Source organism: Gekko japonicus, unplaced genomic scaffold, assembly GCF_001447785.1.
Source record: "Gekko japonicus isolate JY-2015 unplaced genomic scaffold, Gekko_japonicus_V1.1 scaffold1851, whole genome shotgun sequence".
Lineage (NCBI taxonomy): Eukaryota > Metazoa > Chordata > Lepidosauria > Squamata > Gekkonidae > Gekko > Gekko japonicus.
This window is the reverse complement of record NW_015169228.1, coordinates 314,421-329,039: the sequence shown is the minus strand read 5'-3', so window position 1 is coordinate 329,039 and position 14,619 is coordinate 314,421. Positions and strand designations below refer to the sequence as shown.

General features: G+C 50.1%; 1 protein-coding gene across 1 annotated transcript in view; it reads left to right on the top strand.

Annotated features, from left to right (window-relative positions):
- Positions 1-14,619, top strand: part of TBX2 (T-box 2) — a 43,986-nt gene that overhangs the window by 18,163 nt on the left and 11,204 nt on the right. The window contains exons 5-6 of the mRNA XM_015416437.1: positions 183-352; positions 4,360-4,973. Of these exons, the coding sequence (XP_015271923.1) occupies positions 183-352; positions 4,360-4,973 (784 nt within the window). The remainder of the gene's footprint in view (positions 1-182; positions 353-4,359; positions 4,974-14,619) is intronic.

Here is a 14,619-nt window from a genome sequence, read left to right as displayed (position 1 = left end):
CACAGTATCGGATATGGGTTTCCCCCCCCCCTCCAAGGAGCGGAGCGCTGTTGGGTCAGGGAGGGAGGGAGGGAGGGAGGGAGCCCGGGGGAACCGACCCGGCCGCGCAACTTGCGCCTGTCGCTGACCCCCCTCCCCGCCCTGCCTTCTGTCTCCTTTCCTCCTCCGCCTCCCCCCCCCAGGAAACAGCTGACGCTCCCCTCGCTGCGGATGTACGAGGACCAGTGCAAGCCCGACCGAGACGGAGGCGAGTCCGACGCGTCTTCGTGCGAGCCGGCCCCGGCCCGCGACCCGCTCCACTCCCCGCTGAGCACGGCCCCCAGCCCCCTCAGGCTGCACCGCCACAGCAGAGGTACCCAGCGGCTCCCCCCCCCGAGCGCCTTACACTCGGACTCCTGCTGCTCGGGTTAACGAAGTCTGCGTCCAGCGGCACCTGCAGTGCTCCCGCTAAGCTGTGGCGTCCTGTGAGCAAAAATTCTGCTTTGGCTGGCATTCAAGTTGTGAGCAAGCCATTTGGCTGCTGCATACATTATTTCGCTCTGGAGCCCTCCTTCCTGAGCGGAGACAAAAATGTGGGAGCCGGAGGCTAAAAGCCTGTGAGCTAGCTCACACTCACTCCGCTTAGAGGGAACACTGCTCCAAGGCCTACGGACTCTGATTCTGGGGGCATGCCCTCTTCTTCGGATACCTTAGAAGGCATATGCCTGGAATAATTGAATTGGGTGGGTCTTCAGGGTGCCGCTGGACTCCAGCTTCGCCCCACGAGAGAGCCCAAAGCCGACGGACAAACCCCAGGGTCAGCAAGGGAACAGATGAGTTCTTGTTCTAGAATGGTCCCCCCACCCCGCTTCCCTTGGATTTTTGTCCCAAGGGAACCGCTGGTTTTCGCCTTCTCCCCCAACTCTTCAGCCGCCCAAGAGAAACATGAGCGTCACAAACAGAACCGAACTTTCAAAGGGAGGGGTAAATCCTCCCCCCCCCCAACCGATGATCTAACCTGCCCGGATTAAAAAGAACCCTCGCTTTGCTTTGCTGTGACAAGCACCTGGAGGCGCACGACAGCTTATCCCTTGGGGAAAAGTTGGATGGTCTTAAAGGTGCCCACTGGGCGCGAGCTTTGCTCAGTCGCCGGGAGGGATTCAGGTGGGCCGCCGCTGGTCTGAAGCGACAGGGGCGCCTTTAAGACCAACAGAGTTTAATTCTGGGGATGGCGGGCAGGCAGGCACACTCCTCGCTACCCTTCCACAGAGGAGGAGGCTGACGGTCAGAGGGTGCGGGTGCGTGGGAAGCGCCCTCCTCCAATCGCAGCCGACCGGTGAGGACCCCGCAGGCAGCGTCTTCCAAGCAAGAGACGTTCAGAGGCGGTTTGCCAAGGCCTGCCTCTGCGTCGCAGCCCTGGGGGTCTCCCATCCGGATAGCGACCAGGGGCCCACTCTGCTTTGCTTCTGAGAGCAGCCGGGGGTTTCTCCAGGCCAGGCGCAAGATTAGGAGCCCGGTGGTGTTGTGGGTTTTGTGCGTTATTTTAGAAATAAATCTATCTGATGCCCGGGGGAAGATTCTGGCTTGTTATAAACCTGTTGAGGGTCGCTCAGACCTCCCGAATGAACAGTTAGGGGAAAACCACGAGGAGTTCGTGTGCGGTCCGGCCCGATGCGTGGCTACTCGGAAGCAAACCGGACGGTCTCCCCTCGGCCTCACTCCCAGGGAGAGAAATGCCACTCAAGGCTGCGATATTTTACACCCATACTTGGAAGGAAGTTTGTTTGGAAGGCGATGCGTCTTCCTTAGGAGTAAAGCAGGGGCCGTAAATTACTTGACCTTATTTGGGAGTCTCCTTGGAGGCGCTGAATCACTCGAAGGGGGGGGGGGCTGTTTCAAGGATATAAAATGCGACCAGCCGAATAGATCCCGGATCGCTGCAGCTTCTTCCAGGATACCTTTGCTCACCTTTAGGGTACCAGCTGACTTCACTAGCCGCAAGGAACTGAACATGGAGAGATTGAGCGTATCTTTTTGCTTCTATTAGCAAATTTCCTCCTCCCTTCTCTCTCTCTCTGCCCCGCCAGGAGCAGCCGCGGTCCTTATAAATAAAATAAGCCAAAACAGTTTTTCTCCCAATTACCCATTTCAACCAGGGCAATTCCCCGCATCAAAACAGATCGAATGTCTCCAGTGAAAACAGATTTCCACTTCTGTGTTGGTTTAGGCCTTGCAAAATTATGGATTTTTCAATCTGTCGAGGAAGAAATCCCCGCCCCTTTATTTACACTGCCTATGAGGAGGAGGGGGCAAGAGTGTAGGTGCAAACCACCCGATTTCATCCAGCCTCCGCATGAGAACGAAGGAAATAAGTTAGTTTACCTCTGGGCGAGTCTTGGGCTTGTGACTCTGCTCTCTACTGCCCTCTGGCGCCTGTTTTTTGCAAACTTCTCCCACACCGCACAAACTCTGTGGTTAATTTTTGGCCGGTTTCTTCTCTTCCTCCTTTACAATATTGTATTAAGAAATCAAACAGCTTCGGTTTCAGTTCTGAAAGGGGAGAATCGGTCTCTTGCAGAAAACAGAGCGATGCTGTGCCATCTTAAAGATTGCCAGTTGTATATTCCAGCATAAATCCACCACACTCAATTAACTGAAATAATACAAAATATTAACTGTATTTCTTAGTTCTCTCCTGAAAAGAGATGTCGGACATAAGGCCCATTTGCTATTATCTGTGTTTTCTGAGCTCGCTTTCACACACAGACAACCCTGAGTGTCTCTGGGTACCAGTATTGGCTCTGAAATCTATGATTTATATCGCAATGAGCAGTCTACACCAGAATTTCTCATCATGTCTCAAAGCTTTCTCCTTTTCCTTAAAAAATAAAATAAATTAACATCCAGTCTAAAGAGGAATTCTGGAAAACCCAAAAGCTGGTACATGGATCGGGGTCTTTTGCTTGGTCCTGGGCCAGCCCAGGCTAGCCTGATCTTGGAAGCTAAGCAGGGTCGGCCCTGGTTAGTACTTGGATGGGAGACCACCCAGGAATTCCAGGGCTCCTATACAGAGGCAGACCAATGGCAAACCATAATAACCTCAAAGCTGAACTTGTTGCATTGGATGGGCTTTAGAACCTGCAGTTTACAACCTCTGACAACTGAGGGTCTGTCTGTTGCGTCTGACGAAGGGGGTCTACAGTCCATGGAAGATTAGGCTAGAATAAAAATCACTTAGTCTGTCAGATGCAGGCACACTCCTGCTTTGTTTTTACGGCTTTAGTTGATTATTTATCTCCACGCCGTGCACTGCGCTTTAATGATTAACAACGAGGTTCCTTTGAAATTAACTGACAAGGGCAGTCTCCCCCCCTCCCCGGCAGTTTTTGGGTCTATTTGTTTGTTTATTTATTTATTATTTCTATTTATATCCCACCTTGCCAGACACGCTGGCTCAAGGTGGCTAACAGCGTTAAAATAACGTGAACAATACAGAGATAAAACAGTTAAAAATACAAGACCGGTTAAAACAGCAACAGTTACAGATCAAAACCAATAGATGATGGCGATAATCCAAATCACACCCAATGATAGGAGTAGCATCCAGCAAGGTCTCAGGCCAGAAGATGTTCTAAGTTTCAAGCCAGAAGATGTTCCACTGTGTTATCACTGTGGGAGATGGAAAGGGAAACACTGCAGACATTTTAATATGGGAATATTAAGAACAACTTTTCTTTCAAAGAAAGAGAGTGAAAAATCTTTTTGTTTGTTAAATTGCAAGTGGGCTTATGCTTCTTTGAAATGTTCAAGAGAAAGGCGGGTGGATAAATATCCTAAATGGAAATATGGCAGGGATAGAGAGAGAGGAAGAGGCAGTCCTATTGATAATAGGGAACTTCATTGGTTTTTCTAAAATATTCCATTCTCAGGCTCGATCAGGAATGCTCTTGAGATGGCTTCCAATGTAAAAGGAAAATGGTATCAAAGCAGGTTATAAAATAGCAGGTTACCAAAAAAAAAGCAAACATAAAATCTACAAGACAAAGCCAGCAGTGGCAATCAAAAACACAAAACAAACAAAGCAAAAGAACAAAAGGTAACATAAAAATAGCAATGAAAAACTGGAGTAAAAAAACAGTAGTTCAAACCAAGTCAGCTGGGTGCCAGGTGGATCTCTGCAGGGGGAGTTCTGGAAGTGAGGGGCCACCATAGAAAAGGCCCTGTTTCTGGCTGGTGCACTCTTCCCACCACAGATAATGAAAAACAGAGTAAGTCCTATTCAGAACATGGGGAACCGCAGGGCAGTTATCCTTCTACCAGCTCCAAAATATTGTGTGCAATTGACAGCTGCAGTTTTCCCCTCCCACTCTCTTCTTTCAGAAGACAAAGGCAGTGATCACGAGTCGGAAAAACTCCTGGAAGGAAAGAGACCCAGTCCGGACCTGGAAAACCGCAGTCCACGCAGCAGCAGCAGCCCTGAGAGGAGTCGAGTCGGCAAAGCCAGTGAGATCTCTTTGCCCAAAGAAGGCCTCGCCGAAGGGGCCCTGCTGAGCCCTCTGGGCCTGGAGAAAGACAAAGTGGAGGGGCGAAGGAAAGAGCCGCTGCCACCACCACCCCTGCAGGAAGGCTCCAAGAAAGAGGCCCACGGGGACTGTGCTCCCCTGGGGGGCAGCAAGGAGTCCTTTGCCCCCCTGATGGTTCAGACGGACAGTCCTCCGCACCTGAGCGCGGGGCACCTGCAAAGCTTGGCTCTCTCGGGCCTCCACGGGCAACAGTTCTTTAACCCCCTAAGCGCCGGGCAGCCCTTTTTCATCCACCCGGGACAATTTGCCATGGCTCCGGGGGCCTTCTCTGCGATGGGCATGGGACACTTGCTGGCATCCGTGGCAGGCGGAGGGACCTTGGAGAATGGAGGCCTGGCGGCCACGCAAGCAGCAGCTGGTACAGCAACCCCCTTCCCTTTCCACCTCTCCCAGCACATGTTGGCTTCTCAGGTAAGAGGACCACCAAGGAGAACATTTGGGGCTGTCTTAACTGTCTGGTCTAGCGCACTGCAGTTCTGACCGGGATGGGCCAGCCCAGCCCGATCTTCTCAGATCTCAGAAGCTAAGCAGGGTGGGAGACCATCAAGGAAGCCCAGGGTTGCTGCGCAGAGGCAGGCAAAGGCAAGCCACCTCTTTTTGTCTCTTGCCTTGAAAACTGTATGGGGTTGCCATGTCAGCTGCAACTTGACAGCAATGCTCCCTCTAAACTGTGGAGCCAGTTTGATGTTAAGTGTCTGGACTCTAATCTGGGAGAACCGAGTTTGATTCCCCACTCCTCCACATGTAGCTGCTGGTGTGACCTTGGGTCAGTCACAAGTTCTATCAGAGCTGTTCTCTCAAGGGCAGTCCTCGAAAGAGCTCTCTCAGCCCCACCTACGTCCCAGGGTGTCTGTTGTGGGGAGTTGGAGGGAAAGTTGTTTGTAAGCCGCTCTGAGACTCCTTTGGGTCGTGAAGGGTGGGCTATAAATCCAATTTCCTCCTCCTCCTCCTCTTTTTCTTTTCTTCTTCTTCCTCTTCCTGTTCTTCTTTTACTTGTGAGCAAAAATTCTACTTTGTGAGCTACTGGCATTAAAGTTGTGAGCAAGTGATTTGGCTTCTCCATACATTTGTTTGCTCTGGAGCCCTCCTCCCTGAGCTAAGATAAAAATGTGCGAGCCAGAAGGTTAAAAACTGTGAGCAAGCTCACACTCACTCAGCTTAGAGGGAACACTGCTTGACGGAGGAGTGTCCTGTTTGGGTGACGGTGGGGCATGATGGCTGGAGAGAGGTGAATCAGAAGCGTTACTTGGAGCCAAATCAGATGTGGGGTGGGAGTTCCGTATGTGGTGCTCCCAAAAGTCGCAAAAGCCCCGTCCTCACCTGCAAGGGCTGTGCACTTCCAAGACCTGCGTTTTATCAATCTTCGGGAGCTCCGGACACAGAACTTCCTGGCCCACCTCTGATTTCCTTCCCCACCAATAGCTGAAGCTGGAGCCAGGAGTGTTGTCACTTGGACGGCGGCTCCCTGAAACACCACGGGGATTACTAAAGAAGCCTACCACTGAGCCATGAGGCCTGGGTTGGAAGCACCCGTCCACCTTGAACTTACTTGGGTGGCTGTAAGGAAATTGCTTTCCAGCCTTCCGTATGCAAAAGAGTGGTAGGCAAGAATCACTTCTGCAAACACTTGCAGCTCCCTGTGCCATCGATTTCTTGTCCCATCAAAATCCCATCAACAAGACTTTTCCTCCCCCAGCGGTGCCAGGACTCTGTCAAATGCCCCCCTCTGAGTGCATTCCTTAGCCATAGCTGACGGGCCTCTGGCTTCTGTGCGGCTACCTTAGGTTGTCCCAGCTCGGCCTAAGCAGACCTCCTTAAGAATCTTCTCCTGGCCCACCCCAAATTCAATCACAGGTTGACATCGACAAAACCCTTTAGGAGATCTGTTGAGAATTTGCTTCTACCCCAGTCAGAATCCTGACTCTCTTGGTATTCCAGCTCCTGCAAGCCAAGGGATGCAAATGGGAAAAACTCTCCCCCCAGGGTCCCCTCCCTGCCAGTTTGTTGTGGTGGTTAAGTGCGCAGACTCTAATCTGGAAGAACCGGGTTTGAGTCCCCACTCCTCCACTTGCACCTGGCTGGATGACCTTGGGCAAGCCATAGTTCTGGCACAGCTGTTCTCTCAAGGACAGTTCTGGAAAGATCTCTCTCAGCCCCACCTCCCTCACAGGGTGTCTGTTGTGGGGAGGGGAAGGGAAAAGGGGTTTGTAAGCTGCTCTGAGACTCCTTTGGGTAGTGAAGGGCCATGGGGTATAAATCCCGTATCCTCTTCTTTTCCTCTTCTTCCTCCTTTTCAAATACAGTCTGTCTAGAATCCCTCCGCCCAAGCACCTAAGGGAGGGTCATGGATATGGGTGCAGTGTCCTCCTCCTCGCCAAACAAAACCCCTCTTTCGGCCTGCTTCTGAGTTCCAGCTCCCCTCCATATGTACAGCCCCCCTCCCATTGGGTAGGTGGCTTCATGGGGCAATATGAACAGAGGCACAAGTTGTTGTTCCAAGGCATTTACAAGTAATAGTGAAGACGGAGTGTTTGTACGGTGCTTTAGAGCTTTCCAAGCATTTCACATTCAGTGGTTCTTCGGGGAGCCTGTTAAAGAGGCTGAGGGAGGGGTCAGGGGCGGGGCTGAGGTCCAGAAAGGCCTGAGGCCGCTTAGTCCATTCATGGCAGAAGGGACTTTGGGCCCAGGGCTTCCTGGTTCATGGGCTCAGAAGTCGGTGGGGTGTTCGGATAGCCCTGGCTCCAACGACCCCAAGACATTCTATTTCTAAATGTCTTCCGTGGAAAGTTCCAGTGGCACATCTGCGCATGCACATGATGCATGCTCAAAAGCAGGATTCTAGAAGGGGGTTGCTTTGCTAGGTCAGGAGCCGACGTGTGCGCTGTCCTCCGTGCCTTGTTCTGCAGCGGTGTCCAGCAGCAAAGGTGGTGGGCATGGTTTTCGTTCCTGGTTAGGGCAACCCGTCCTTTTTTCCCCCGGTAGATGAATGTGGAACCGGCATACGACCCACATCAGTGTGGCCACATAGGTTTAGGCTCGAGGTGGATTTTCACAAGCCTTTTCCCCAATCACCCTTTGAAGCTTGGGGGCTGGGGGGAGGGGCTGATAATGCCTGAATAAATGTTAACCAGTTAAGAAAATATTAAGGGAAAGAAAACATTAGTTGGCCTATTGCAATGTACCTCCTCGTCTCCTACAGAGCCATAACTAGCTGGATTTGCGCCCAGGGCAAGAATATAAAATTGCACCCCTCTGTATTTTCATGACAGTTATTTCTGGTAAAAAGGTAAATACATAAATAACGAGAGTAATAATAACAGAAGGTATATTTTAGTCATCATCGTATACTTTTTTCTGGGCCCCTCGGCACTGGGCCTCGTTTGCCTTGCCCTTCTCACAGCCCGGGTCTCTTTAAACGAATGTAGGCTGTGTCTACGCAAGGGAGACCCTTGGGTGTGGCTGCCGACCTGCTGTTTTCCCTCTTAAGAGCCGTGTGGCAGGCCAAAATCCAGCAGGGGAAGCTTTACTCTGTGGTTGCATTTCTATGGACATTTTGCTGGTTGGATTTTCTTGCAAAGGTACAGAAAAACGATGGCCAGGAGAAAAAGGAAGCAACCCTAAGGGTGCAATCCTAAACAGAGTTATGCCCATCTAAGGCCACTGAAAATAGGCTTAGAAGGGCAAAACTCTGCTTTTGCATGCTTACTCGGAAGTAAATTTTCCTCTGGTCTGCCTCCCCCCTCCCCCAGAGGCTGTATTCTAGATCTCTGGCCTTAATGGGCAAGAGGTTTTGATTTAGAATCATAGAATTGGAAGGGACCTCCTGGGTCATCTAGTCCAGCCCCCTGCACAATGCAGGGAAATGACAAACACATTCTCCCCCTGCACCCCCAGTGACCCCTGCTCCATGCCCAGAAGACAGCAAGAATCTGAATGGGATGTGTAGAAATAGAAACAGAGCAGTTGCCACACTGAGAGAAACAGGAACATGGAGAGATTCGAAGGCGTGTGTGTCTCTGTGTGTGTTTCTGGATTCAGGAGAATTGCTATTCTCTCTCTGTGTTTCTGGATTCAGGAGAATTGCTATGCCATGAAAACTAGGGCTGTTCCTGCAGACGAGCAGCACTCTGATTCCCTTGACAAGGGTCCCAGTCTCACCCTGACAGCAAGCCAGCACTACGCTAGGTGGTGCCTTAGAGCTCGTGCACGCTCAGTACCATAGCGAGAGTCAGTCCAGTAGCTCCTTAGAGACCAACAAGATTTCTGAGGTGTAGGCTTTTGACAGTCCGAGCTCCCTTTGCCGTCGGCTTTGACTCTCAAAAGCGCCTCCTTGGTCTCTTAAGGCACTTCTGGACTCAAATCCAGTTGTTCTAATGAAACCAACGCAACTACCCTCCGAAACTGTCATCATGGAGGGTACCACATGGAACAGAAAAGTAGCATATCGCTCATGCTCCTACGGCTGAACAAATTTAGAGTCCAGTAGCACCTTTAAGACCGACAAAGTTTTATCCAAGGCAGGAGCTCACGTGCGACTCTAAGTTTGTTCTACTGCTTCAGACTGACACGGCTGACACCTGGATCTAGCTCCTATGGTTGTGTGCTCATTTTCTAGAGTTAGAGCTTGAGGTTTTATCTACACAGCTCAGAGGTTTAACTTCTAGAGATCCATGGAAGGAATCCGAAGGAGGCTGTTCTAGGGAACGGGGGGAGTACCCAAACCGGTAAAAAAAAGGGACAAAGAGACCTGCCCACTTGGAATGAGGACAACGAACTGAGTTGATGGGTTTGCCATTACAAGTCAGGTCCCGGCAACTCGATAGGGAGACCCATCCACGTCACCTTGTCTGCTGAGGGATCCCTGTGAGTTGTTGAAGGTTACAGAGCAAATTACAGGAAGGACTATTCATGCTAGACAGGTCTTCCGGGGCTCCACCAGTGGTCACCAGGGCCTCGAATCCACCCTATCATCTCCTGCAGCTTCACTATGGAGGAGAAGACTGGTGGCGTGCAGACAACTTGCCTTTTAGGGAAACTCATCCACCATTGCTGATTTTTCTCTTTGAGGAACCGCAAAGAAACCTGCAGGGGACTGTATGACACACTTTGAAAGCCAATGAAGTGTGTGTGTCTCTCCCCCCCCCCCCCCCCGGAGACTCGGGGCTGAGAATATTCCAAATAAAGTTATAGGCAGATCATCAGCAGGAGTCACAGCAGGGCTTGCAGTTAATGGATAAATGTTTGTTTCAAGACTGGATTGGGCCCTTTCTCAGGGTGGGGGGAGGCCTTAAAGGTGGTGTTTTGGAACTTATCAAGATTTGAAGGCATGAGGGTTAGTCCAGAAGGAAGTTTAAGCAATGCCATTCCGCATTGTTGTGATAAATTGGAGGGGGCGGGGTGGCATCATGAGGGGGGGACTTCAAGACTCATCCCACATCTGGCAAATGGCCGTGTGCTAAAGAACAGAGTTGGTATTTAGGTGTCGAAGACCAACTGATTTAGCTGAACTGTTCTAGGTCAATTCTGCAGGGTAGACAAGATGATAAGTTTATTCGGTTGGTAAACAAGCAGCTTATTAGTTTTGAGTGGAAGTTACTACTGAGAGACACAAATAGAAAATGCTCCCTGTTGTATATTGGTTTGTCCTTCCCACACTTTTACTTTTTCTAAACGTTTTTATTTCCTAATGCGTAAACACAGAAGGATCTTTATACTGGCACGGTGTAATGCCCTTCCAACAGCGGAACTGGCAGGACGGTACTTAAAAATAGCAGTTACTAATGGCTTATGTAAATGTGATACAAATCAAGTAGAGTCATTATTTCATGTAATGTTATATTGCCCTCCGTACAATAAACGGAGAGAGAAATATATCATCCCTTGGATAAGGAATTCAGAGCTAACCATCATCAACCAAGTGAAGTTTCTTTAAGCAGCCTTTTTGGAAAGGAGAAAAACTTCTCTTAAAGTCGACGGATGGCTTTTTTGGCTAATTAGCATCAGGAACAGGAAATGGCTGTGTGCCTGGTTGAGATTTTCCCCCTACAAGGAACAGTCTGGAAACTGGTTTAGAAAGGTTTGGATTTCTACCATTTATTTATTTATTTATTTATTTATTTATTTATACATTCAATTTATATACCGCTCTAACCTAACAGGTCTCTGAGCGGTTTACAGTTTCCAGATTCCCCTAACTAGGGCCACATTGTATAGGGTAGTGTCTGCCTACCAGCACCCAGGGCTTGTTGTTTATCTGGCGTCTTTTTTCCAGTGGGCTTTTCCCAGCGGGCTTCCTTTCATCAATGTTCCCCAAAAGACTTCCGTACCTGGGCCGGCCGGCCAGTGAGCTGTTTTTTTTTGTGGGCCAGTGACTGTTTGCAAGCCTGTGGCTTTGAGAGAGTTGGCAGGACTGATCCTGCATGGTCTGCATCTGACTTAGCTTGAGGTGGCAATTGGCACAAATTGCTCAGAATGCAGAGAATTTGGACAGCAGCTAGTGAAGTTTAAGAACCAGGTACCTCTAAAATGTCACCAGCAAGCCTTAACACTACTGAACTCAAAGAGATGCCACTTCCTTCAATCGGAGTCCTGTTAAAGAGGGGATGTGGAACAGCTGGGGAGCGGAGGGGGGGATGTCCGAGGTGGTTTCTGGAGCCTGAACGTGTTGGATGAAGACATCCTATCCTTGGAACCCCCCTTCTCCCATAATAACTTTTGTTAAGCAAGCCCTGTCAGAGGTTCAGAGAGACCTGGTCTGAGGAACTCAGTGGTGAAGAGAGCCACCCCGTTGCAGCCGACTTCTGGTGACCCTGTAGGGCTTCCAGGGCAAGAGACCTTCAGAGGTGGTTGGCCAGCACTTACCTCTGTGTAGCGACCCGGGGCTTCCTCGGTGGTCTCCCGTCCAAGTACGAGTCCTGCTGAGCTTCTGAGATCTGAGGATATGGGGCTCGGCTGGGCCATCCCGCCAGGGCTTCTTGAGGACCCTCCCTGGAATAAAAATAGAAATGAGAGGACATAAAAACAAACAAGGCATGAGGAAAGGAGAGAGGCGAGTCACAAGCCTTGCCAAGTGCCGACAGAAGGAACAATGGGAGCGCCCCTTTAAACCTGAGGCCCCGCCCCGCCTCCTAGCCCCCCCATAGGCCGTCATGTTAATTCTGCCAAATAGTCTGACACTCATCCCCGTTTTAAAGGCTGTAGTCCTATGAAGAAGAGAAGAAGAGATTGGATTTATACCCCACCCTTCACTCGAAGCCTCAGGGCGGCTTACAATCTCCTTCCCCTTCCCCTTCCCCTTCTCACAACAGACACCCTGTGAGGTAGGCAGGGCTGAGAGAGCTCTTTCCAGAACTGTCCTTGAGAGAACAGCTCTGACAGAACTTGTGACTGGCCCAAGGTCACACCAGCAGCTGCATGTGGCGGAGTGGGGAATCAAACCTGGTCCTCCCAGATTAGAGTCCGCTACTCTTAACAACTACCCCGAACTGGCTCTCAGACTGGTTTTATGCACAGCCATGAAGAGTAATCCCCATTGAACACAGTGGGAATGGGATCAAATGCGTAGGGTCAGCCAGTGCATTATGTGTTTTCTTATAATAAAGGTACATTTGTTCCATTTTTAGTCATCTATTGCTCAAGGGGCTGCTATACATAGAATTCCCTCCCTCTGAGAGCCAGTTTGGGGTAGTGGTTAAATGTGCAGACTCTAATCTGGGAGAACCGGGATTGATTCCCCACTCCTCCACTTGCACTTGGCTTGATGACCTTGGGCAAGCCATAATTCTGGCACAGCTGTTCTTGAAAAAGAGCAGTTTCTGTCAGAGCTCTCTCAGCCCCGCCTACCTCACAGGCAATGTTCCCTCTAAGGTGTGGAGTCTTGTGAGCAAGAATTCTACTTTGTGAGCTACTGGCCTTAAAGTTGTGAGCGAGCGTTTTGGCTGCTGCATAAATTAGTTTGCTTTGGAGCCATTCTTCCTGAGCTAAGGCAAAAACGTGTGAGCTGGAGGCTAAAAAACTGTGAGCTAGCTCACACTAACTCAGCTTAGAGGGAACACTGCTCACAGGGTGTCTGTTGTGGGGAGGGGAAGGGAAAGGAGTTTGTAAGCCGCTCTGAGACTCCTGTGGGTACTGAAGGGCCATGAGGTATAAATCCAATCTCTTCTTCTTCTTCTTCTTCTTCATCATCATCCTCAGAACATCCTTGCGGCAGAGATAGGGCTGTGGCTCATTGGGAGAGCATCCGCTTAGCATGTGGAAGGTCCCAGGTTCAGTCCCCGGCATCTCCAGTTGAAATGACTAGAGAGTAGGTGATGTGAAAGGCCTCTCTCAGCCCTGGTGAGCTGCCACCAGTCTGAGTAGGCAATATGGACCTTGAATGACCCAGGGTCTGATTCTGTCCATGGCAGCTTCATATGTCTTCACGAGTCATGTTATAAGCCATTTGGGTCTCTGTTGGGGAGGAAAGTGGGGTACGAATGAAGTAAGTAAAACAAATCATAGAGGAAGCTGAACATAGTGGACGGCCCAAGATGGCCGAACAGGGACATGAATCCGAATCTTCGGAAAGTAAGTTGTCCACACCTATGGCTGCAGTTCCACGACAGGGATTGTAGGTGCGATAGTTCGAGTTGTGCGGTGTGTGTTTGGGATGGGATGGGACTGCGGTGCTTAAGAAGGAAGGGTTAACTCCTCCAACAAGATTTCCCTGATCAAATCTCCCCCACACATCTCTGTCCCCAAGAAGGCAGCACAATATTACCCCCCCAAAGGGATTAAAATGGCCAAAGGGTAGGGGTGCCAACCTCCAGGTGGGGCCTGGAGTTCTCCTGGAATTAAAATTGACAGAGATCAGTTCCTCAGGAGAAAATGGCTGTGTTGGAGGGTGGTGTCTATTTTTATTTATTCGATGTATACCCTGCCCTCCCCACCAAGGCAGACTCGGGGCGGCTCCCTCTCCAAACCCCGCACCCTCCAGGTTCCATTCCCAAAGTCCCTGGCATTTCCCAGCCCAGAGCTGGCAACCCGGCCAAGGGGGCTTTTTGGGGATCAGGGGAAGAGGTAACCTACCCTTCTCCCAGGCTGCTCCCAGGCCCAGTCACAGAACGCCAGTAGCACAAGAGATTTGTTCTACAGTCAGACGGTCTATTTGCCTAGCTAGAGTTTAATCTGTCTTCGTTAAATCTTCTGTGTCTATTCTTTTCTTTTTTTTGGGGGGGGGTTGAAACTAGCTTTGTCTGTGGCACATTCTGCACGGCCCCGAAGGGAAAACGTCCCACTGAGTTTTAAGGCTGTTCTGCTCCATGTGGCTCCTCTGGAAACCGGGCGATGCTTGTGTTTTTGCAGGCGTGGTACCTAGATTTCTGTTACCAAAATACAAGCGTCTGTATTCTGTTCTGACACGACCCTCCTTATGTGCTGGAGGGCATCGCACGCTTGAAAATGAACTCCATGCAGCATGTGTGAATCTAGCTTTACAGATCTCCATTTCAAAATCCCAACCCTTTTTCTTTAAAATCACGTCCGGTCCACGAGCCATCTGCCGCTCAGCCTGTAAAATGCAGTGTGTGGTGTTTTCAGTCATCGTTGTGTTCCAGATGCTGTATCTTATTGCCCTTACCACAGCCCTGTAAGGTAGACCAGTATTATCACCTCCCTACTGTGGAAGGGAGGATGAGGAACAGAATGGATTTGAACCACAACTGGCTGCTCTGTGCCAGCTCAATGGTCAAACGACATTTCCATAAATTTGCCCATTGGCAAACCCTGAGTAGAGGGACTTTTAAAATTATATTAAAGAATAATTTACAGCTTAACAAAACCGTCAGTGTAACACACTGGAAACAAAAACCCTCCAGTAACACACCGGAACCAAGGCAGCCCCAGAACCCCAGGAGAGAGGCTTACAGCTCAGACCTCCCGCAATTAAAATTGACCTCTACTCATTCATCAACCAGAGCTAATTTTTAAAATAAAATTGTGTCCAACCTTGCAATGGGGAGGGAAGTGTGAGCAAAACAGTCGTGCACCACAAAGACTCCCCCAAGATAATTTTAATTGG